At 38.3% G+C, this 26545-nt stretch overlaps 1 protein-coding gene across 2 annotated transcripts in view; it reads left to right on the plus strand.

Annotated features, from left to right (window-relative positions):
* Window positions 1-25909, plus strand: part of LOC127934521 (partitioning defective 3 homolog) — a 93943-nt gene extending 68034 nt beyond the window's left edge. For both annotated transcript variants that reach the window (XM_052531966.1, XM_052531974.1), the window contains 6 exons: window positions 114-333; window positions 1646-1753; window positions 2105-2335; window positions 20192-20309; window positions 23085-23206; window positions 23315-25909. In XM_052531966.1, the coding sequence (XP_052387926.1) occupies window positions 114-333; window positions 1646-1753; window positions 2105-2335; window positions 20192-20309; window positions 23085-23206; window positions 23315-23741 (1226 nt within the window). In that variant the 3' untranslated portion in view covers window positions 23742-25909. The remainder of the gene's footprint in view (window positions 1-113; window positions 334-1645; window positions 1754-2104; window positions 2336-20191; window positions 20310-23084; window positions 23207-23314) is intronic.
* Window positions 25910-26545: the final 636 nt, after the last annotated feature.

Below are 26545 nucleotides of genomic sequence, written 5' to 3' on the forward strand. Positions count from 1 at the left end.
CACTCAAATATGGCAAATCTTGAGATGACGACTTAATTTGATTAATTGGTATTAATTTAGTTGATTATGACTCATAATAACAGCATTCCCCCTTTTTTCTTTTCTTCCTGTAGTGGAGGAGGACAATGAAGGAAGCTCTCGATCAGGGCGGGATTCCGTTTCCACGGTAGCTGATCTCACTCCGCTTCCCGTCACCGAGCAACAGCTTATCAATGGCAGTCAGCCTCAAAACGACAAGAAGAAAGAAAAAGGGGGGAAGGACAAAAAGAAGCCAGAGAAAGAGAAGGGTAAAACAAAGAAAGGAATGCTCAAGGGTCTTGGAGAGATGTTCAGGTAATTAAAAGCAGATCTGAACAGCTTTTTGCGTCAGATTAAAGAGACTAAGAATAATGAAGATAAGAGCGCAGATGAGCCCAGAGCACTTTTTCTTCATGTCCTTAATTACCTCAAAATCCAACAAAGGAATAAAAGGGCTGCCCACAGAGCTGCCCACCGACGCATCATAGGCATGTTCCTGACTCAAAGACTTTGCCAACAATAGGCAGAACACAAAATAGGTGAAAGATGTGAGTGAAGAAAATTGAGTGGTCTTTGCACATGCAAATCTTGCTAACGCATTGCTAAGGTGGTTGGTTGCAGGGCTGGTGCTGTGCTGTTGCAAAGGTGTTCTGGGTGTTTTCTGGTGTGTTGCTAGGGTGTTGCACTGAGTTTCTTTATTATTCTGGTTTCTAGATATGGACTGTAGTTTCCTTGGCAAGCTTAATGCTTTATTTAAGCCAATACATTGCAAAAATTATATTATATTTGTCTTCCGTTCCCCATCTTTTGAATTAGTGTAGTGTACAGGTATATAAACAGTAGACGACTACTAGTATTCGGCATCCTGTACTAATATAAAAAACTAATGGGATTGAAATCGAATCATTTAATATTGATAGGCTGTGAGTTTTTGTGCTCTGTGGAGTGACAGAATGTTCCTGAGCTCTAGGCAGAATGGACAATCACATCCAAGACACGGAGGAAAAGTTTGAGTTTCCATGAAGTTTCGAGAAATACGAGAAGACTGGAGGGGAGAGAAAGCAAGAACGCAGCTCATTTGAATGTTTTTCAATCTGTCAGCAATAGATAAATCATTTTTAAATCATTTTAGTCCACTTCTGGGGCAGTGGAGTGTTTTAATGGCTGTCATCTGCCTCACCGAGCCAAAGATACCTGCTACATATTAATGAGCTCCGCCAAAAATCAGAACTCATAGGCATACAAAGGTATTGAAACTCCATTCAGCTTTCTTGCACAGTACACTTCAATCTTCGCACGTCAGCGGAATATTAATGAATCGATATGCTTGATAAAACAAAGATTTGCAAAGAAAAGAAGACTTTTCACGCTCACCGCTTTGCAGAGTTGCAAAACAGTGATTAGTTTGTTAACTGAATTAGAATAGATGGATTAAGAGCTTTAATGTTGGTTTAATTAGAGGCGACAGGTTTAAGAGTTTTATTCAGAAGCATGATGCCCATTCAAATGAAAGGGACACGTGACTAGTGTTTTGAACCAAGTAGCTTTTGAATGCAATTTCCCAGTTCATTGGGAAGAATGTGTTGTCATACACACCATCATCTTGTGACGTGTGTGTGTGTTGAAGGTTCGGGAAGAACCGTAAGGACGAGCGTATGGATGGTCCAAAGTGGAAGGCAGAGGAAACTCATGCATCGGAGGAAGAGACGCGCAGAATGAGACAAGAACAAGAGAGGTACACACACACACACATACACACACACACACATACAGAGTCAGAGCTAATCTTAACTGTCATCAGCCTCTAATCAGAGGCATTTCCTGACACTTTACCTGCCAGCCGTACGCACTTCCTCAGCCCTTCTTCCTAAGTGATTGTTTCAGTTCTGTTCTTTGTCATCATTGTTTTGTTAAAGCATTATGATGCTTTTATATTTTGTGCGTGTATGCATACTAATCATTTAGCTAAATCCTGATCTGTCCATTATTATTTGTTTTTCTGAGGTTTTTTAACTTGTGTATCTTTTTTTTTTTTTTATCTTTGTGTGTTTTGTCATTCTTTTTTTTTTTACTTGTGTCTATGTAGGATCCAGGCTAAAACACGAGAGATTCGTCAGCGCCAGGCCAGAGAGAGAGACTATGCTGAGATCCAGGACTTCAGTCGGTCCACCCTGACCTCACTTCCTTCTGAGGAGCCCTCGTATGCTGGCATCGGCTCGCTGGAACACAGCGGGTACCATCGGATCCACACGCCTCCGGACTCACCATACACACATAAACAGAACGCCCACAACGGACACCCCTCTACATCAGACAGGTATTTAGTTTCTAAATATCATAGTCCTTCCACCTTCTGAGCTATTAATGAGTTTACCTTCAATTTTGAAGTCAAAATGCTCTTCTAAACACTCTCCTTGAGTTGTATGAAGTATTGACAGCATTCTTGTGGTATTTCATAAAACCCAGTTTGTGAGAATGTTTTGTTTGGGCTGTGTCAGAGGTGCATATTTTCTTGAGACTGAAACAAACACGGGCAGAGAGAGACCGGAAGGCCACTTCCTGCAAGAACCCTCAGGGAACAGGAAATGGAACATCTCATTCCAGTGAGATGTAGAGAATGGAACTCTGGGAATTCTCCTTGCGTATCTGAATGGGAAGTGGATCTTTGTCTGGGTGGGTGTGTTATGGGCTTTAGAGGGAAACACTATGTAGCAGTGTGTGTGTGTGTGTGTGTGTGTGTGTGTGTGTGTGTGATCCAAACTGTATACTTTAGTGATCTTATACCTTCCTGTTTTCTGAGTTTCATCCAGTCATCTTTATTGCAAGCTGTCAGATCATATTAGTTGAGACCAAGTAGCTAAAACAGCTGTTGATGTGGCCCTTTTCCGATGCCGGATGTGATGTTTTAGGATATTTAGACTGATTGAAGTTATGTCATTTGATCATGATGACATTGACATCAAGAGGAAGTCATACTTTAGTGTCTTTAAAATGGCAGGAAAATAACATTATCTTAACTTTTAGGGAGCAAATCCTCTTCAACTGACAAAAGCGGGAGTGTCTTAACATTTCCTTTGATATTAATATTTCAATAATCCTTTTATTAATCACCCTAATTTATCAAGAGAGAATGTTCTCACAGTTAAGTGTGCATCCTAAGTTGGGTTGTTGAAAAGAGCCTAATGCTGCTTGTTTCTTATTCAGATTTAGTTTTTTGCATCAGCATTGTGCACACAAATGTTAGCGAGAAAGAGAGAGAGGTGGTCACAAATACAGTCAGTGGTCTTAACCGTCCGTGGCTTGTGTACTGCAAACACATACGAGCTTCATCACTGTGTCTGTCACTCCACTCTGTTCCTCTTTCAGGCTTGAACTGATGATAAAACTAAGGACAGTATCAACTGTCTTTACATTTATTTTGAAAGATGAAGCTTGTGATTATGGAAAGGGATGTTACATTTCCGTCGAGTGCTTGCTGTGTTCAGCCAATCACAGTGCACTGGGTCAGTTGGCCAATCAGAGCAGACTGTGCTTGTCGGAAGGAGGGATTTTGAAGAAAACGACGCGTTTGAGAGAGATGGGGCATAGAGGACCTTACAATAATGCTCAGTATTTGAAAAAGAATGTGTTTTTTAAACAAAGCATGTCAACATATTCTGTTATACCAAATACACAAAATGATGATCTTCAAAAAAGCATCATATGACCCCTTTAAAAGATTTTTGACACATTTCTAAAGCTTTTTTACTAGTAAATTTTTTTTTCTTATTCTCATTTTAACTTTTCCCCAAATTAAAGTGGACACATTCACAAAACATATTTTGGCAAGTTGAAGTCCAAGTCCTTTTTCTTGTCTAAACTTGTGTAAACACTTGAAATGCACCGTTGGGTCCAGAACATGAGCAATCTAGAGGCATCAGTTAGACTCTGAACGCTCAGAACAATTCCTGACATCAGTTGTGAAAGAGGTTATAGTGGAAATCCAACAATAAAAGAGTCATTTTTACAATGTCACTGCTTTAGCAGGGAACACACTTATACACACAAACACACACAGTATCTGACCTAGAAATCAGAGTGTTCTAGCATTCTGGCTGTCAGCTGCAGTATGGTTAAAGTCCTTCAGTGCAGAACATATTTATACTGAAGTATATATCTGTATAATATATCTGTTCAGTCAGCAGAACTTCTTTTTGAAGCCTGATTAAAAGGGCTTATACACACACAAACAAACACAAACCCAGTTCAAGGCCAGCTGAGGTATAATGATGATATTAAGATGTGAAGTAAGGAGTCTTTGGAGAGATGATTGTGCACAGCAAAGGTTTCTCTCTATCATGCATGCACACACATACAAAATTCCCCCAAAATTTGTGCTTCATGCACAAAAATTCATATTTATATAGGAATATATGCATATGTTTAAAAGTGTCAGTATATGCATAAAATAGTGACAAAAAGATACAAAATAATAATAATTTGCAATAAAACATAGTAGAATTAAATAAATCTACAAAAAGCTAATAAAACTGTGAGTGTGGCTGATGTCTGAGGTTGTGAGTTCAGTTATAAATATCTCTCTCTCTCCGGGGTCTCTGTCCACCCACCAGGCTAGCTGTGGCTTTGTTAGAACGTGTGTGTTTGTATCTTTGAGACTGTAATCGGTTTAATCGGTGTTCTTGTGGTCTGTTCATATGTTTTTTTTCTTTCTTGAATTGCTCAGAGTATTTCTTTGTTAATGGAAGGATCAGAGAAATGTAATAGATCAGAGAGAAAAAAAAGAGATGTGTGTGAGAGAGCGAGAGATAGAGAGACAGGTAGTTTTAATGAATTAAACTCAATCTCTTTTATTCATTTCCACTCATGACCCCTCCTCTCTGATTCTCTCAGGTTTTATTAAATTGACTGCTTAGATTTGAGTCAGAGAGGAACAACGTGCACATACGCACTGTTTCTGCATGTTTTTTTATTTTGTCATTATGAGAGATATCGGAGCCCTTCCTGTTCACATCGGATCTGATGACTATCAGATCGCTGTCTGTGTCTCTGGTCTCCCACTGCAGCGATGGAGCCCCTGTGTCATCAACATTCCTCCTTCCTCCTGACAAACTTTAGTTGTGTCTGTGTGTGTGTGTGCGCACTCTTGCTGAGTTGACTATGAGCCCTGAAGGGAATTTTTAAAGAATGAACATTGCAAAGGCCAATTAAAGCAGCCAAACACACGCAGAGGGTAAACATCTGACTAATCCCACAGCATTCATGCTGAGAGCTCACACACACATGCATACACACACAAGTTTAAGCTCATTATCAGCATTCCCTGGCACGCTGCATGGAAAAAAAAAAGTGTCAGAAACAAACTCGCAGACCCTTTTGATTAAAAAATTAGGGCTGGGCAAGTTAACATGTTATTATCACGTTGATGCATTAACTGATTAAAGCCAACAATTATTTTACTGCACGTTAATGCAGTTTTTTATTATTATCCATTGCTCACTGGCTCTGAATACACATACAGACAAATCATGGGTCACAGGTGGGGATGCTCCCTATCAAATTATTTAGCATCAACATTCACAAACTACTGTCCACTGTTATTTGTAACAGAAATGCAGCAAGCTCGTAATCATGACATGAAGTTGGAAATATTACGTTTCATTTCAGCAGAGAAATGCTCTCGCTCAACACAGTGGAGTGCATTGTTTTTTTAACTTTGTGGTTTATTATTTTGAGTCGTATGGGACGTGGTAACACATGGCCCTCTCACAATATATTGCTTTAACCCTAATTATTCTTCCGCATCCCGCACACAACAGTCTCTACGCGCCCATCAAGTGTTGTCTTGATTAAAAAAACATTTTATAGTGATTAATCACATTATTGTCTTTGATTAATCACAGATAATAATGTGATTAATCGCGAAAAAAAAGTTGTTTTTAATTGTTGCCCAGCACTAGTAAAAACATTTCTATAATTGAGCATTTGCCAAATTAATTCTAAGGTTCTGAATAACTGTACAGAATAGATTACAGAAAGTTTTAGCTAAATTGGTTTATTATGCATTTCCATTGGTTTATCATGCATTGAAACTCTACTGTGAAACAGGCCTAAGTTTGAATACTTGCTCTGGGTGGAGCTTGTATTGCGAATGTTATAGTACATTAAAATCTTAGGTCAAAAGAGCAACAACAAAAACTTTTGATTCTATACAAGTCTTTCAGGTTTATATTAGAAGTTATTTTATTCATGATATTTCAGACCCTGTGGCTCATCCACACACTACACACATGGTTTGTTTTGGAAAGATCCACTGAGGGGTCAGGGTTTTCGTGGTAGCTAGTGGTCTGTGGTTTCAGCAACTGAGAGTTTGTGTCTGATTGTGGTCTAATGTTTATAAATGAACAGCAGTGGGGTGACTTTAATGAAGCCCTGCAGTGCTGGTGGTTGAACAGTCTGTCATTTGGGCCAAGTTATGCTCTAATGATGAATGGATCAAAATACAATCAACCCAATATAGAGCTCCAGAACTCCTTTTTTATGTTTAGATAATTACTCTGATGTTTTCTGTCTTCCTCTCCCTTTCTTTCTTGTTCTGGCTAGTCAATGAATGCTCATTTAAAGGAATACTTCAGCCAAAAATTAATATCATTTATTACCCTCCAACTCGTATTCTTCTGTGGAAAACAAAAGAAAGAATCATCTCTCTTGCAAAACTCCATCTGTGTGCTTGTGTGTCTGTTATTAATTAAAATATTGTGTAGATTAACAGTGACAAATGACACAAACAGAAGAAATCTTTCTCTCAAGGCCTCCCTTAATGTAACTAAATCCAGTATTTGCAATATTATCTAATGGATTTAATCTGTCGCAGCTCCTGATTATTAATAATGAGGCCACACATGCATACGACAAACTGAGTATAGCGATAAACAGACATTAGTGGATGATAACCATCTGTTAAAAGCTGAATGTTCCACTGAGACATCAGATTGTGTGTTTTGTGTAATGTGACATATGGTTTCAGATCTTCTCTGCTTCGTGTGCTTAACTTTTACTCGCTGGAGAAGTGATGTCAAATAGAGGTCAAAAGTTCAGAACCGAGTCAGGGTGACCCAAAAACCAACGTTATCACGTTCCCAGACCTCCTCAATCACCACTGTGCCTCTACCACTGTGCCTCTAATTGCTTCTGGGACTGTCTTTGTGGCTTTTATTAGAAAGCAATTGCTAAAGGACGTCTGTGGCCCTGTTTACACCTGGTAGCAAAGTGCTACTTTTGTCTTCCTCTAAATTATTTCTCACAAATCGAAATTTAATCTAACATCAGCTGAGGAGTGTTTTTTTTAAAGGTTCAAATGGATGTTAATACCAGGTGTAGACATGGCCTAAGAGAGATGCTTTAGAGTGTTTCTGGAATAGAATTAGGTTTGTTGACTTAAATCTTTTTATTAGAAATTAAAGAAAGATTATTGGAAAAAGGTATGATCGGTACAGCCACTTTTGTACCATGATTTAATGTATTTTGTTACTTGAATGACCGTGCCACAGCTCTGACAGGGTTTGGAGTTTTTTTTTTTTTTTCTAGGATGCAATGCTCTCGATACAGTTTGCTGTTTATCTATGAGTAAATTCACCTGCGTGTCTGCTGCATGTGCAATGATGGTTCGCTAGCTCTTTATATGTGTGTGTGTGAATGGAAGAGTTCTGCTGAATTGAGTGGATGCCCTTTCTCTGACCCCTCAACAAGACGACCTACTTTTCTGACAGAACATTGTTCTTTTGTTGGGGACGCGCCTCTCCTCTCCCTGTCTTTTTTTCCTCTTTTTCTTTCAGGAGACAGTTTCTCTTTAAGTAGGCTGCTTTCTCGGTGTACTGTATGTATGCATTCTAAAAATAAGAATCAAGTGTGTAGTTTCTTCTCCTCTTCCTTATTCTATTGTGTCAAGTTCGACCGGTTGCAAAGTTATGAAACACACCTGGTTTGAACGTGTGGAAGAATTAGTAGCCACCAAAACCTAGTGAGTTGCCTTGATGTCTGCTGTCTAAGCATTGTTATTTATATGCTATTATAGTATTTATTAATGTTGTGATCGTAATGGTTATATTTAGATTCAATTTATTTGTATTTCTGTTATTCAGTTATTGTAGTACTTCATTTTAAACTCATTTCAGTCATTTCAAATGTAAAAAGTATGATTTATTTATTTCAGTTAGCAAAAACTTTTTCATAGTTTTAGTTGTAGTTAACGAAAATAGCACCTCTCCGATTTGGGAAGTTACATTAGAAATTGTAGAAATAGCACTCCACATATTGTTCACAAAAGATTCTTGGTGAGTTTTGCGTTAGCATGCTAAAAGCATCCAACATAGCACACTTTCATCAAGGATTTGTCTATTTGACATCTGCATTTACATCTGCGAGACATATATTTTTTTAGAGTGTCTGGTCATCGGCAATAAGTCTATAGGACGTTTCCTATTAGATGTCAAATAGACATTTAGAAAAGTCTGAAAATTAAGATTCTTAAATAGATTTCATCTGGTTTCCAGATGAAACTATCTTTAACAGACATCTTGTAGATGTATATGTGCTATCTGGGATGACACTCAAATAACGCAAATATATTTTATAAAATAGTACTTTTCTAATTTAATTTAGCCTTTCATCTCTGCCTTTGGTGTTGAATGTGACTTTGTACACCATCTTTGATCTTTATTTTATTGACTTTGTCACTACCCACATTAAAAAATACTATGGTAATTTATAGTAAATTTTATAGTGTTTTTGAACCATACTATAGTAAAGTACTTGTATTAATTTGTTGTGGAAATTCTATGCTTGCTGTGGTAATATAACCACAGCATTCAATTGTTTTTTTTACAACTGTAGGGTATACTATACAGTTTACACTACAATACACTACAGTTTACTTTAGTAAACACTAAAGTATACTACCGTATGTATTACAGTTTATTAGTTCAGTATGCTGTAGCATTCATTAACATTTAAGTGTTGTAAATAATATAATATATTCAGTATAATACACTTTACTATACTATGATTCAAAAATACTAGTATTTGCTATAAATTATTATTGTATTTATTGATGAAGGAATGCAGGCAGTTCACTCTAGCTATCATCTGCATTTTGATGATCACAGAAATCATATGAACTGATTCACTTAACATGGTGTGTAGTTAAAGATAGTCTTATTTCATTACAAAATGCAGTTAAGTAACCTTTTTTGTTTTGTTTTTTGGAGTATTCCATTTTTGTTAAACCACGTTCAGCTGTAGTATCACTGGTAGTAGGTGACTACATATTTCAGAGAGAAGGAGTGACTCCAGTTTTGACATTAAAACTGTCCCCTGCGCGCACGACTACATGTTCAGATTTAATTGGTTCTGTTGTCGACGCTTGCGCTCAGTCATTCTGTGAGTTCTGCATGTGCTTGTGCGTTAGCTTAAAATTATTATCTCACTGTCTGTGTTGTTAATGGCTGCTGCAGAACATGTCACTCAGATGAATGAGTCATTGGGAGTTTATATTCGAATGTTGTAACTCATAATTATGACTTGAATATAAATATGAGCTGATTTTATCATAAGCACTTGGTAGGAGTTTCCTCAGCCTGTGTGTGATCTGTTCACAGCACTTGACCTGACTGACATGTGGAACGGTACAGAGACATATCTGAAGTGTGGACTCAAACCTGCATCAACCAGATTAGAACCATGGTTTAATGTGTCAGGAATTTAATGTCCCTTTTATAAGTGAATTGAGAATGCTTTTTAAACTTCAGTCTTATTTCTGAATTTGAATTTGAGATAATTTGGTAAACAGGAACTACACTTCCTTTGAATTTAACTTCAAGGAAGTGAAATTAAAATGATTAGGGAAAAAAATCTAATAAATTAATGTAGCCCCATTAAGTAATTACCAAGAAAAATGAACTCTTGTCAAGAGAAACGTTAAAGTTGCAAATTTATAGATCATTGTGGGAAGAACTTTATTACCCAGAGATGCCGTTAAAGTCATCGTGAAAAATAAGATGTGTGTTTATTTTGCAAATACACTTGTTGGTTTTAATGCAAATGATTCACCTCATCATTATCCAGTGCAAAATAGACTTCTCTCTGTACTACTCCAATTTTTTTAGTCAATTTAAACACGTCTGTTTTTGAGTAAAAGACCAACATTGTAAAATTAAGTTAAGAAGTACTACATAGAATATTTTTTTCCCCGATAATCTGTTACACTTGTCTTGATGCCATAATAAAGAAGATAAATTCAATTGCCAATTCAGTTTATTTCAAATTTAACTGTTGAACTCTCTTGGATTTCTGTAAATCTCATATCCAAATTCAAATTGTTGTCAGTGTGAACACTCATTTAGACTGCAGTGCCATTAATTTAGCAACATACTAACTCCAAGCTCTGTTGAAGTCAACCAGTGCTTATTCAAAATTATAGATGTTTAGAACAGAGCTTCAAAAATACTCTTTTATTCCTGCATCTTTGTTTGTCTCGCTTAGAGTTTAGACTTCTTAAATTGGCCTTATGTTGACGAAATTGAAGTTTACTTTGCTGAATCACAGACATATAAATGTTTTTGTATTTCAAACCCACTTAAAATGTCAAGACACTGATTGGCAAAGCAGATCTAATGATCGGAATGGGGAATCACTCTGATGCTATCGATCTGACACACACATACACACACCTCACACATGATTGTGTTAGCAGAAGTAATGAGAAATCAATAAATACTGACTCCCTTAAATGCACAGGATTAATACTATTAGAAGTCCGTACACAGCAGTACGCACACACACACACACACACACACATAAACACACACTCCTTGCCCGTAAACCGCCAGTCCATTAGCCTTATCTTTTGGTCACATTAATGAAAGCTCTTACCCACAATGCACAGTGGTGTAACCCTGGCAACTACACCACACACATCTGCCCACTTATGCCTGACTGTAACCATGGAAATGGAATGGAATATGCTACATTGTCAGTTTGTATGTATGACTTTCTGTGAGTAAAAGTTTTTGTTTTCTGTGTTTTAGAGTTGCCATATTGTGCTTTTCAGAAAAAAAGGGGTTTTTACTTGGTAAAACAGCTAATGAGTCATTTAATGAATTGGGATCATTAAGCTAGGTAGCAATATACTGTTTACTAGTACTTTACAATATTATAGTATCATAAACTTGTTAAATGTTAAAAATGTCTTGTACTGTATGTAGGAATTAACATAAACTTTCATTAATACATTTATAAAATAAGTAGGCTGTTGTTAGTTGTTGACTCCTAATGCATTAACAACCATTGAAGTGCTTAATTTAGTTATGACCAGTAATGTGCAGGCATTGTACGTAATCAAACGTACTGTGCTAGAAGGTGGGATCTACGAAGAGCAGTCAAAGCCAAAGCCGAACCCGGATATGTCAGGCAGTTGAGAATTCCCATCTGTTTGTATATTCATGTGTGTGTGTCCATTGAGCATTGTATACTTGATAGTTCCATGGTCTGGGGGTTTCCTGCTGACTTTTGTCCAGTCAGAGTGAGAGCAGGGCAGCTATATTTTCTCTGCTCTCTCTCAGTCTCTCAGACACTTCAGGAAGAAGCGTTGATGGACTTATTTGCTGAAATTTCACCTCTCTTGCTCCTACAGCTTGTATTGTCACCCAGAGGACATAAAAGTATTTATGCTAATGTGAGAGTATTTCAATGCAGGGAATTTTCAGTTATAATCATTAAATTATTTCAAATGTAATAACATTTTCTAGTCAGGGTTTACTGCCACTGGCATCATAATTGCTCATAGTAATTATTACATTTTAAGGCAACCACGACGTTTGTACTACAAACATGAATGATCCTTCAAATTGTGCATCATGTTGAGGAAAGGTGCACTGATTTATGTCACTTGGGGTTTTAACACGTACAAAACAGCATGGCTCAAAGGATATTACACTTACAGAAACACACTACCGCAGTATGCCTTTGTACGTTTTTAAAATGCAAATCATATTAGAATGATTTATTAAAGGATAATGTGACACTGAAGACAAGAGTAATGGCCAATGAAAATTCAGCTTTGCCAATGCAAGAATATATTGCATTATAAAACCTATTAAAATAGAATTTATTTGAATTGTAAACATATTTCACAATATTGCTGTATTCTTTATATATTATTATCAAATGAATGCAGCTTTAGTGAGCATAAGAGACTTCTTTAAAAAACATAAAAAGACAAAAACATCTTATTACTAACTTATGACCATTAGCGTTTGTAAGTTTATGTGTGGATAAAAAAATGGTATCTGTGGGTTTCATGCTGTTTGTTGTGGTGAATGTCCTGGGGTTTATTGTTTCTTTGATTGTTTCCAACAGTCTAGAGTCAGCATATTTATATTTTTTTTTAGCTGTCTGTGGCTTTAATAAACAGACATGCTCGAAGATGCATACTCATCCTGAACCTGTTTTTGATTTACTTACTGGTTGGACTTAAAGTGAGCGATTCCTGCAAGTGTTCCAGCAATACACAGATCAGAAACACACACGTAAACATTCTTCTGTCTTCAAAGGTGAAGTCTGACTGCCACTTTGCCTCCCAGTGTCTCATGGGAGCTGAACCCCACTGCCTTTTGGGCCGTTTACAAGGCCGATCTCAAGCCTAAACTGCACCTCTGTGTGAGTGTGTATTTATGTGAGGTCATTCTTTGATGTGACTTAAACTCAAGGCTCAATGGGCCACAAGATCCTTTCCTCACACAATGGCTGAAGAGTTTATGCTCCCGTATGTTTCAAATTAGCAGCACATCTGACATAAACACAACACCATCATTTAAACAGATACTCATTATAACCTTCGAACCCCTTTAAAGATGTGTCAACGAACATCGATCCCCTTTAGGTGGGGTAACTCGACTCTTTGAAAGGCAAATGCAGAGTTAAATGCCTTATTAAAAAGAAGTGGTGGGATTTCAGAGAGCAGTACAGTGTAGAACCACAATTAAATCATTGACAGCTCTGACGTTACCGAGAGTTAATGACTTAACAAAGCTGTCGGGACTGAAATACAACTTGCATGTTTAAACGAAAGGGAGGCCAAGTAAGAAACTTTTTTTTTAAGAAATGTTTTGTAACAGTATACATGTCTTGTATACGTATTTTATAATGTAAAAGCTGCTTGAATCAAACAGTCCATGTTTAATGTTAAAGTATCACACAGTGTGTGTATGTGTGTGTGCGCATTGTAAAATTGTTTACCATGGTCTTGGCGCCTGGTTTTTTATTTTATTTTTTTGGGACCCATCACTCAGCAGAACTGTTCGCTGTCAGGACTTTATGCCTGTTCTCAATTTCCAGTGAGCAAAAAAACAGATGAAATACAGACTGATGTGTATCAGTTTGTGTTTGGGAAGCTGTGGCCTAATGGTTAGAGACTTGGGCTTGTAACCCGAAGGTTGCAGGTTTGAGTCTCTGTGCTGACAGGAGTTGTAGGTGGGAGAGAGTGAATGAACAGCACTCTCTCATCCTCAATACCCATGGCTGAAGTGCCCTTGAGCAAGGCACTGAACCCCCAGTTGCTCCCCGGGTGCTGGATATATTGCTGCCCACTGCGCTGTGTGTGTGTGTGTGTGTGTGTGTGTGTGTGTGTGTGTGCGCACTTGGATGGGTTAAATGCCGAGCATTAATTCTGAGTATGGATTACCGTACTTGGCAAGTGTCACGACTTTCTTAAGTGTGTATCAGTTGCATTATTCCCATACAGTATTTGTTTGCATATATTGTTTAACTCATGTGAGAGTCTTTAGAGAGACCCGTCAGCTGTGAATTGCAGAATATATGTTTGTGTAAGAATATCAAATTTTAATATCAGGGTAACGGTGTGTGTGTGTGTGTGTGTATATATATATATGTATACATATGTATATGTATGTATATGTATTTGAATGTATATGTATATATGTATGTATGTATGTGTATGTGTATATATATATATGTATATATGTATGTATATGTGTATGTATGTATATGTGTATGTAAGTCACAATACAGTTGTTATATTTGAGTCATTTGTGCTGATTTTTTAAAATATTTGTTTATATTGAAATGACTTTGTAGTAGGATTTTATAATATGCTTTCTTGTTACCTATATCCACATTTTAAAATGATGCTGAATATTTACCAATTTTGACATATTTTCATATAATATTTATGATATAGCCAATAACCTTTACCCTGGTATTAAAAAGTGTACTGTTACAAATGAAGAAAAAACAAGACGTGTAATCTTGCTTCAAATATCAGCCTAATCAAACAATGAGTGCACCGCAGCATTTGTGACAATCTTTCCATTTGTGCACTTATAGCAAGCACTGAACTGCCCAAAATAATGTGGTCTTTCCAACAGGAAGACATCGTTACTACGGTGATAGTGATTCTTATATGCTCTAATGGCGATTGGAGGTCTTTTAAAGTACATTAAAACCGATGTTATCACAATTCCTGACATCACTTGCACACTGCTCTCAGAACAAATTATGACCCATGATGAGACCATATGTCTCCAAATCTCCTTTCACAAGCTAGAAGCTGTTTACATATTGATATTAGATGCTGCATTATATGCTATGGCCGAACATTCATTCCTTTTATAAAGTGATCCGTCAGAGAGAAAGGATTTTTCTGCTTGTATCTATATTCTTGTGTATCAGTGGTTTTAAAAGCTTTGCTGTGTGACTGTATGCAGAGACTTTGCATCCTGTAGTTGAGCCATTTCAGTAATGACTCCAGATCATAACAGTCATTATAATCAGACTTCTCCCTCTATGCACCGGGCGAATGTTAGATGAGGCTGTGAAAGATTGAATGCAGTATGAGGCTGTGAGAGGGTGATTTCTAAAGAGGGTGTGAGAGGATGACTGTTTTAATGAGGCTGTGAAAGGATGAATGCAGTATGAGGCCGTGAGAGGGTGATTCTTAATGAGGCTGTGAGAGGATGAATGTTGAATGAGGCTGAGAAAGGATGAATGCAGTATGAGGCTGTGAGAGGGTGATTCTTAATGAGGCTGTGAGAGGATGAATGTTGAATGAGGCTGAGAAAGGATGAATGCAGTATGAGGCTGTGAGAGGGTGAGTCTTAATGAGGCTGTGACAGGATGAATGCAGTATGAGGCTGTGAGAGGGTGATTCTTAATGAGGCTGTGAGAGGATGAATGTTTTAATGAGGCTGTGAAAGGATGAATGCAGTATGAGGCCGTGAGAGGGTGATTCTTAATGAGGCTGTGAGAGGATGAATGTTGAATGAGGCTGAGAAAGGATGAATGCAGTATGAGGCTGTGAGAGGGTGAGTCTTAATGGGGCTGTGAGAGGATGAATGCAGTATGAGGCTGTTAGAGGGTGATTTCTAAATGAGGCTGTGAGAGGATGAATGCAGTATGAGGCTGTGAGAGGGTGATTCTTAATGAGGCTGTGAGAAGGTGATTTCTAAATGAGGCTGTGAGAGGATGAATGTTGAATGAGGCTGTGAGAGGATGAATGTTGAATGAGGCTGTGAACAGATGAATGCAGTATGAGGCTGTGAGAGGGTGATTCTTAATGAGGCTGTGAGAGGATGAATGCAGTATGAGGCTGTGAGAGGGTGATTCTTAATGAGGCTGTGAGAAGGTGATTTCTAAATGAGGCTGTGAGAGGATGAATGTTGAATGAGGCTGTGAGAGGATGAATGTTGAATGAGGCTGTGAACGGATGAATGCAGTATGAGGCTGTGAGAGGGTGATTCTTAATGAGGCTGTGAGAGGATGAATGCAGTATGAGGCTGTTAGAGGGTGATTTCTAAATGAGGCTGTGAGAGGATGAATGCAGTATGAGGCTGTGAGAGGGTGATTCTTAATGAGGCTGTGAGAGGATGAATGTTTTAATGAGGCTGTGAAAGGATGAATGCAGTATGAGGCCGTGAGAGGGTGATTCTTAATGAGGCTGTGAGAGGATGAATGTTGAATGAGGCTGAGAAAGGATGAATGCAGTATGAGGCTGTGAGAGGGTGAGTCTTAATGGGGCTGTGAGAGGATGAATGCAGTATGAGGCTGTTAGAGGGTGATTTCTAAATGAGGCTGTGAGAGGATGAATGCAGTATGAGGCTGTGAGAGGGTGATTCTTAATGAGGCTGTGAGAAGGTGATTTCTAAATGAGGCTGTGAGAGGATGAATGTTGAATGAGGCTGTGAGAGGATGAATGTTGAATGAGGCTGTGAACAGATGAATGCAGTATGAGGCTGTGAGAGGGTGATTCTTAATGAGGCTGTGAGAGGATGAATGCAGTATGAGGCTGTGAGAGGGTGATTCTTAATGAGGCTGTGAGAAGGTGATTTCTAAATGAGGCTGTGAGAGGATGAATGTTGAATGAGGCTGTGAGAGGATGAATGTTGAATGAGGCTGTGAACGGATGAATGCAGTATGAGGCTGTGAGAGGGTGATTCTTAATGAGGCTGTGAGAGGATGAATGCAGTATGAGGCTGTTAGAGGGTGATTTCTAAATGAGGCTGTGAGAGGATGAATGCAGTATGAGGCTGTGAGAGGGTGATTCTTAATGAGGCTGTGAGAAGGTGATTTCTAAATGAGGCTGTGAGAGGATGAATGTTGAATGAGGCTGTGAGAGGATGAATGTTGAATGAGGCTGTGAAAGGATGAATGCAGTATGAGGCTGTGAGAGGGTGATTCTTAATGAGGCTGTGAGAGGATGAATGTTGGATGAGGCTGAGAAAGGATGAATGCAGTATGAGGCTGTGTGAAGGTGATTTCTAAATGAGGCTGTGAGAGGAAGAACTCTAAATGAGGCTGGAGAAAAATAATAGGGTGAAGTGCCCACTTTAACTGTGTGTTTTTCAAAAGCATGTGTGTTTACCTGTGAAAAGTCATTTTAAATGGGTCTGGTTTCATCCCTTCTTACTCCCAACTCTCTTTTTTTCTGATCATTTAAAGTAATAAAAGAGACAAATTATTGTGTTGTCATTTTCATCCATGGTTGGTTGTGTATTGATTATTTTGACCTGATTCTGGTGCTTTGAGCTCACAGCTGTTAGATGAAAATGCCAGGAGAATGTGGAACGCTGTTGAAAGTGCTTATCTTTAAAGGGGTTCTCCATCCTAAATGAAAATGTTATCATTTGCTCGCCCTAATGTTGTTCCACACCTGCATGACTTTCTTCAGTAGAACACAAAAGAAGATAGTTGAGAAATGTCTCTGTTTTTGTCCATACAATAAATCCAGTGTCGTTTGGTTCCCAGCATTCTTCAAAATATCTTATTTTGTGTTCTGCAGGAGACAAAGTCATACAGGTTTGGAATGACACGAGTTTTGGGTTGAATGTCCCTTTAAGATGGTCCATTTTGTTCTACTTTAGAATCTCATACACCTTTACCTTAACATCTAAAATTAGCCTTTAATATAAGCTAATCATGATGAACACAGACTAACTCAAATCATAAGAGTGTTCCTGTAGCTCAAGTGGTAGAGCATTGTGTTAACAAGCGCAAGGTTGGGGGTTTGAATCCTGGGGAACACATGATAAGAAAAAATTGTTAGCCTGAATTCAATGAATAAATTTAAATTTAATTGAAATTTTACATTTAATTTTAAATTTAAAAAGAGAGCTTTATGCATTTTTTGCATAAATAATGTATGAATAATTGTTTACCTTTCAAGACGTTGCCAGTTATTTCTGGCTTTAATTTTGTTGACTTTTTATACATTTCTAATCATTTTAAGCGTTTCATCATGTTCACACACAGATATACACTGCAATGATTCGGAACACACATGCTAGTTCTACTATAAAAGCTGTTTGCCCTCGAGTTCAGAAATAGATCACATGTATTATGGTAATGTTTACGTCTCGCACACAAGTAAAGAAACACATGAGGAATGTTGCATTTTCATAATTGATTAGATTTTCTGGCTTTGTGCCTAGCTTATATAGTTATTTCATAATCATCTGCCAGATTTAAAGTATTGAATGGACTTTTGAGTGTTGTTTTGTAGGTTTGTAGCGTAACGTCCTTAACAGGTCACACGCAAACTTTTCTACTCAAACATGACTGCTAAATAAGCTCCTCTGTGTCATGAGTGAATGTGTTTGTAATTCCAGTGAGTCTCTCAGTCTGATCTGAGAGTTACGCCACTGTTTTAAATGGCTCCAGCTGTTGGCAATGAAAAAAGTAATCTCATAGTGGGGTCAGAGGGACATCCTGTCCGGCTTATACCATATAAATGTGTGCACTCGCCCGGGTAAAAGAAATGAAAAAACAGAACAAATGTGTTTAAGTCAATGCAGCTGACAATGGAAATGTAATTTCACACAGGTAATGTTACAGCCGCGTCAGCATGTAGACGCACACTCACACTGGCTTTCTTTGTTCATCTGGGCATTGTAATGCATTTAGATGTTGCAAGGTTATTCTTTATAGCCTTTCCGGAAACATTACAGTTCTTCATTGATTCTCTTATTGGATTAAATGGCTCCATGGTGTTGATGTATTTGTGTATTTTTGATGAGTATGTATTGATTGCTGTATGTTTTAGATAAGGTCTAAGTGTTTCAATGCCAAGCGAAAAAGTTTATTTGTGGTTTTAGAGCGAATGTTTGACCTATATAATTTTTATGTGTATGTGTCAGTGGCGCTGCTGCTGAATCTGCACTGCCATGGCAAATGTGAGAAATTATATTTCTGTTGGGAGTTTGCAGTCTGAAATGTGATGAGATACAAAGACCTGGGTGCTGTGAAATAATGTTAAGCATTGCTGGATTCAAAAACAACTATATAACGTGACTAGTATAGTCTGACTCACAAACAAATGACTTACAAACCAGTTGTAAGAAATTGGACTAAAAGGCTCTCCGGTTACAACTTGTTTTTATCAGTCAAATGAATCCTTCACTAAAATGATTAATTTGTCCAAAATATAATGTCAAAGCAAACACTGAATAAACCTCATGCATTGAACCGCAAGTCTTGTTCTTTTTCGAAATTAAGGAAATTATACATGTACGAAAAGTATCATTCATTAAAAAAAGTGACATGGACTGATATTACTTTGACAGTTTAGTTAAAGATTTATGTCTGTCTATCCATCTGTACACACACACACACACACACACACATATATGTGTGTGTGTGTGTGTGTGTGTGTGTGTGTATACATACATACACACATATACATATTATGCAACAGTTCTTTCTGGTACTTAAATCTGTATTAAATCTGTAAGGGCTGTATATCGGCACGCTGTGATTAACTACGGCATTCGCGGCCAATTGCCTATGGACGAATCAGAGCCATGCCGACATACAGCCATATCCCACTGTGAGATTGCTCATATATATACAGTATATATATATATATAGAAGATATACCAATATAGAAGATAAAACATGGAGTTGTAAATAAAACAAAAATTATTGCTGTACATTTAATAAGAAAATGCTACTTTCGACTTTCTACTTCAAAATTGAATGATTTCTTGCGGCTTCTTTGTAATTATTTGTGAAATTACTAATAATTTCTGAGTGAAAATTGTTCAGCGCCATTTCTATATATATAGGTTATTCATATTAAACACATGCATGTTTTCTGATTAGTCTGCATTCTTAAATCAAGAGTCATCTTCTATAACTAAGTTTATATGGCATATCTGTGTGTTTTAAACTGGACATCTGCTCATGTGTAAAAAGCCCCAGTTGCTGTCCTCTATATCGTAAACACTCAACATGTGATTATGAAATCGTAATAATTGGAAATCAGTCTTGTTCTCATATCCACACACATACGCACACACATCTATACTGTAATGAGATCTGCCACTTGTCCATGTCTGGTAAATTCCGCTGCGGGCTTTCCTGATCTGATCTTGTGGAGCATAGTAGCCTAGAGAGACCATGTTTGTTGTCCATGTAGGCATCTGGACCATCTGTGCACCGTGTGTGACACCTTGACCTTTGTTCTCATAAAGGTAGTGGAGCGTAACTAGATGACCTTTTAGAAAGGGTCACACTTCCAACACCTGTTCCAGGGAGGATAGGATCAAAGGGATTATGATGTAATGTTCTAATGTGTCATCATGTGCCCTCTTCCTCCTGTTCCTGACAGGCTGACACTCAGCAACCACGACCGAATCCAGCGCTTACGCCAGGAGTTCCAGCAGGTCAGGCAGGAAGAGACGGAGCCAGATGATCGCCACCGTGCCTACAGCTTGGAGCAGCACTGGGTGAGTGTTTGAGCTGAGTATGTGCACTGAATGTCCATGAACACTGGACGTACACCCCATGGTCTCTGGGAGCTCCCAGGAAGAATAAGACCAAGGACTGGAACGGTTAGATATACGACCTCCAAGCCTGGGCTAATACTAACCGCTAACCTGAGATCACTGCATGCTGGAGCATGTCACCTCTGACACTGACATTATCAGCTAACAATGCTAACATCACCATGTGTTCATCCATCCGGACTGTTCACCCATCCATTCATCTGTTCAGCCATATCACCGCTGTCATGACTTCAGCAGATCGTGAATTAAGGCAAGAACTGTGACTGGCTAAATGTATGTCTGCAAGATGGAAGAGTGTGTGTGTGTGTGTGTGTGTCTGAGTATAAAAATCTATGTTTTTAGACTGAAATTGTTTATTATTTACATAACAAATTAAAATCCAGATCAATAGAATCTGGATTGAGTGTGAACTTAATATGATGATCTGGATTTAGGTAAATTTAAACCTCTATGCCTATAAAATGGAGCAGAAAAAGTCTTAATAAAGGGATAGTTCCAAAAATTATTTTGTTAGTTACTCATGTTGTTCCCAACATGTATGACTTAGCTTTTTTTTTTTTGTGATACAGGTTTGAAACAATTGAGTAAATGATGGTGGAATATACATTTTTGGGTAAACTATCCTTTTAAGTCAGGAATGAGTTGCACTTCAAGATCATTTCAGAAACACTTCTGTGTGGATTTTTTTACGTTATTGATTTGTAATAACCTTTGCTTGGAGAGAGTTTCTTTGAACTGTTACATGCAGTATTATGTGTATTTTCTTAATGTAAATTTCTTAATGTAAATTTCGCTTTTAAAATTTTTCATTCACTCAACTTTAATGTATGGAATTACTTTTGCTGCTTCTCTTTGTAATGGTAGTGATTATGTAACTGTATTAAATAACATCTTAAATTTCCTTTTCCTTCCCCATTTTCATCCCCTATTTTTCCCCAGCTTTTAAAAACACCATGATTACATAAGCCCCTTTTTTTTTAACTATGCCTAAAAACCTTTTTTTGTAAAACAACAGCCAATGGAATAAAAATGAGTGGTATGCTTTAATGAGCCAGTTTTGTTCCTGTAGCTGAATCAAATCCAATTCAGGTGTGTTTCAAACACGTCCATCATTTCTTTATGGAATGTTTCTTTCAGAGAGATGACAGGTGAGAATAAATGGAAAAATTTCCAGAGTGCATGTGTGCCAGTGTTAACATCATCAGCTGTTATAAATCTCATACCGTTAATGAATTCATATCAGACCTTTAATGCCATAATCTTTTTAGCAAACAAATGGTACGTTCCTGTGACACTGATGTTGTTTTAGGCAGTGAAGTGTGTGTGTGTGTGTTAATGAACTGGGCTAAATGACCCAGCTCCACACATCCTTCAACCTTCAACTCCTCTGTCTCCACGGCAACATGGCCGGCAAGCTCTGTCAATCAAACCCAAAAGGCTGTTCTCCTTCATTAGAGTTAATGGAAATCTCTGTGTGAATCGGCTCTTGATTGAGCATGCCTGGGACAACATTCATCTGTTTGACTGAGTGTGACGAGAGCAGGGAACTCAATGTAGATGTTGCCTTAAAAGAAATGGATTCTTATGGGTCATGAGCAATTTACTGCAGTACAGAACAAAGCTGTGTGTGTGTGTGTGTGTGTGTGTGAGAGAGAGAGAGAGAGAGAGAGAGAGAGAGAGAGAAAGAGGCGGCGTTAAATTTAAATGAAGTCTTTTATTGTTTATAATTACACCCTTATGTTTTGTGCCAACCAAGTGTGAATCTGTGTGTGTTTTCTTAATGAATTACATGGAGAAGTGCTTCATTACATTATCACCACAAATCCCACTCACCATAAATGAACTAATATTCACTAAATGTTTATCTAGCATTCACCTAACATCCAGCTAACATTTATCTAACATTTATCTCATCTGCTATGCGTGTGTCCTCATTCCAGTCTCACTTTTGTGTCCATAATGTATGTTAGAGAACTGGTAGAGCATGTCACTAGCAATGCCAAGGTCATGGGCTTGATTCCCAAGAATCATATAAATTGATGATGAACATAAACCTTGAATGCACAGAAAAACACTGGATCTTAGAGGAATAAAACCAGAACAACAGGAGATTAAAATATATATTTATATAAGAATTTTATAAATATTTTAATGTGTGTAAATGTATATAAAAAATAATTATCTAATTCAATTTTTATTTTAAACTGAAAAATCTGATATTTACGTATACTTAAATTTTTGTTTTCATTTGCACATTGTGCTTCTGGGAATTCTTGTCATTTTAAATTTTTAAAGATAAAAAGTTGCTGAAATAACTGCTTAGCTTTTTAATTATGTGGTCATTTAAATAATGAGTACTCATTTTTATCATAATTATTGAGGGCCATTAATGTAGCAGTAATTTTATGAATAGTAATAAATAACTCCATGAATATTTTATCGGTTATAATCCACTCTAATGGTTTCATTAACAGCAGTAATGCGCCAAAGGTCATAGGACTGGTAATAATGTCACATTCAAATGCACATTTCTGCACAAATGTCACAGACCTGTTCACAAAATCACCTCTGAAACCTGGTAAGTGCTTAGCTTGAGAGTTTGTTTCTATTCCTTAATAATCTTTCCACAACTCAATCTCTTTCAAACTTTTCTCTACTGAACTTTTACCTGTTTGTTTTAAATGGACATGTTGATAACTCCTGCTTGTGTTACAGTCCAACTGCAGCTCACAGACATCATCTGGCCGACACTCCGTGTCTGTGGAGGTGCAGTTACAGAGACAGGAAGCCAGAGATGCTTTCACACATGCTCAGAGACAGTACAGCTCTCTGCCACGGTACGTGATGAAGTACTACAATAACTCAAATAAAAAGTCATAGTGTCTAAAGTATTAATTTCGCGTGCATACACAACATCTCACTTGCTAATTTCTCCCTGTGTGTAGCCACCCTCGTAAGACACCCGCCCCAGCCTCAGAGAGGGAGTGGGAGAGAATGTGTCCAGGTGGAGATGGTTTCCAGGCAGCCAAAGACAGTGGCCGTTACTCCAGCTACCAGGGATCTCGTTCCGTCCCGCGGACCGTTCCTCGTCCTGGGTGCAGGAATGGCCTCTCTGCTCCCCCAGGAGCTGGTGGTTCCTCGGTGGGTGGCGGCTACAATGCACGCGTCCTTCTGGAGGCCCAGGAGCTCCTGCGACAAGAACAGAGACGCAGGGAGCAGGAAGTGAAAGGAAGAGGCCCATCAATGCGGTTGGACTACGAATCCCAGGATTCCAAAGGGCGCCACAGACAGGACGCCCCACTTTCCCCTTCCCAGGTTGTCCGACTCAGCCGCATACACACACCTGAGAAAACGCGCCCATTTTTGTCATAAGAAAAAAGGACGGCACTTTCTTCAATTTTTGAAGAGGCGAATTGCTCAGAAATACAAACAATTGTTTGTGTGCCATTAGTGCAGAGACTCTTCTAAGTGCCTTTTCTTCATGAGGTCACATTGGTCCGGCCCCATCTGACAGCTCATTGGTGTGTCCATAGGCAAGAAGTATCTTGATTGGCTGTGAAGACCTTCAAGCTCTGACAATCAGCTGGACGCTGGCCTGTTCCTCTGTAAAAACAATGTAGAACTCCATCTAAATGAGCAGTTTTCCTGCTTTGCACATGTTTTGATGAAGTTTTGTGAAACAGAGCTTTTTTTTTTTTTTTACCAAGATTTATCAGATGAATTCTTAAACAGGTAAAATGTATCCGTTAAACTCGTATTTGATTTTGTTAGTTGAGGAAAAGGTGGGACTGAGTACAGGTGGCCCAGCATACCTAGCGAAACCACTGGATGTTGTCAAATAAAGGATGTTAAAGAACTACAAACATAGGTACAAAACACACAGTCAAAGTGAAGGACTCATGGGAATCCAGCAAAAAGAGGAAATCCCAAAAATGTAATGGAAAAGAAGAGAGACAGGAAATGGGGTAACAGATAGCAGGTCATTAATTGATGCTCCTCGTTAAATCTTTAGAGCTTTTTCACACACAAACACAACCCACGACCCACTGCTGCCTGCCAGGTGTGTGTGTATGCGTGTGTGCGTGACTCCCTGTCTCCCAGATGACCCACACTGAATTTTTCATCACACACACCAGCTGCCCCTGTATTGACAGACCACAGCACTGTGAAAGTTCAGACAAAAAGATTGTCTTCCCTTCTCCCTTAAACATACATAAATGCGTGCACACACACAGACACACAGAGGCTGTGTCTGGAATACCATACTACCACCACTTCATCTGTCTTCATCCATAAAATATGTAAAATATATAAAATAACTTTTAAGAATATCATTATTTTTTCCCCATGTGTGATTGTACACATGTAGGGTGTGAGCTTAAAAATAATTAAATGTATATAATATAATAAAAGCAAGAGAAAGAGAGTGTGAACTTGAAATAGTGACATAAAAAAAGTATTGTATGTGTGTGTGTGTGTGTGTGTGTATATATATTAATTAGAATAGTATACACAGTATGTTAGAATTCCATTGGAAACACCGTTCTATAAATAGATGGATAGATTGATGGACTTTATTGATCATTATTGTAGAAAGTCTTTAACTACTCACATTCTCTTGTAGCCATTACTGGAAGTGTCACTGAAGCCCCGCCCCTAACAGCTGCCAAGATACAGAATCTGCCCGACACTGATGCGTTTTAAGATCTCAAACTTTGAGTCTCTGAAAGTTCTGGGCTTTGAATCAAGAGCTCCCGTTGAGCTGAGATACTCACATACTGGTGTGTAAGAGGCTAGGTCACTGCTCTGTGTGTGTGCGTGTGTGTACGTGCGCGGGGGTTGTGCCATATGAGCCAGCCGATGCTCGTTTGACACATAACAGTGGGACACATGGTGCCCAACACACACTACTGCCCAGGCACAGATGGTTGGGTGCATTTGGTGTGTATGTGTGTGTGTGTGTGTGAGAGAGCGAGAGAGAGAGGATATCAAGATGATAACATGAAAAGAGCCTCAGTACAACACGACTAAACAATCAAGACATTTCAGATTTTACTGTCGTCTTTGTTCCTCCATATGGAAATTAGCTTGTGATCTTGCCCTGTTTTTGTACATTTGCCTCTTTTTTTTAACCTTTTCAAATGAACAAAACCTCTTTTGCACCTTTTTTAAATGTCAGATTTCCAGATTGGAACAAATTTAATGAAGAAGTGTTAAATATGTGGCGCCTTGATTCTTTTATTTATGTGTGAATCCCAGCAAGCGTCTCATTATGCTGTTCTAAAAGGTCCGAGGCCATGAGCGGGTAGAGATATGGAGTTTCAAGTGGATTCATGTCCGATTTTCTTTCTTTACTGTGTTAGTTTGTTTACAGGACTCTGTACAGGGTTTTTTGAATTTTTGTTTCTGCCTTTGTGTCTGTCATTTTGTGTTGTTTATACGCTGTTCAGAAATCGGTGTTGTTTAGAAACACAGCAGCTGTTTGGACTGTACAAAACTCTTGTAAAATAAAGGAAGGGGATGCTCTACTGTTTGCCGTACACTTTGTGTTTGCGTGTGTGTGAGAGCTACGTCTACACTGTCCATTAATCATCTGTCTTCCTCTGGGGTCTGATATCTTTAGACCGTTTCCTCCTCAAAAAGCAAGCTTTCACACAACCTGGATGGTATGCGATCTTGAAATCGAATCGTAGAAAAAAAAATAATAATAAAGTCCTGTCAGGGTTGAGTTGTTTGGCATCACAGACATCAAGGATCTTACTGCAGTCCATACTGTGAATAAATGACAATCTCCTTCAAATCATTGCCTAAATGTGCCAGTAACTTAATGGCTAACAGTTCTCGGTTACCAATGTAGACATCCCGAAGACATCATGTCTTTCAGTTTATCTCCAGGCTGTGGAGAGCTGTCTTCTGGGTTCCACACCATGCTGGTTTCATCTGGCCAGACTGAGCTTGGTTTCTCGCCATTTCTATCACCGATGGAGTTTTGGTTCCTTGCCACTGTCGCCTTAGTTGGGGGCACTTGACTGATTGCACAGACACTATTAGAAGAGAGCTTCAGATTTTTAGGAGCTAGGAGGACAATAATGAAAAGATGGAGATCGAAAGAAAGAAAGAGGCCGAGAGCGCTGGACTGGAGCAGATGGAAGCAGTCCTTCCAGATGTTTGAAGGT

Source organism: Carassius gibelio, chromosome A2 (genome assembly GCF_023724105.1).
Source record: "Carassius gibelio isolate Cgi1373 ecotype wild population from Czech Republic chromosome A2, carGib1.2-hapl.c, whole genome shotgun sequence".
Taxonomy (NCBI): domain Eukaryota; kingdom Metazoa; phylum Chordata; class Actinopteri; order Cypriniformes; family Cyprinidae; genus Carassius; species Carassius gibelio.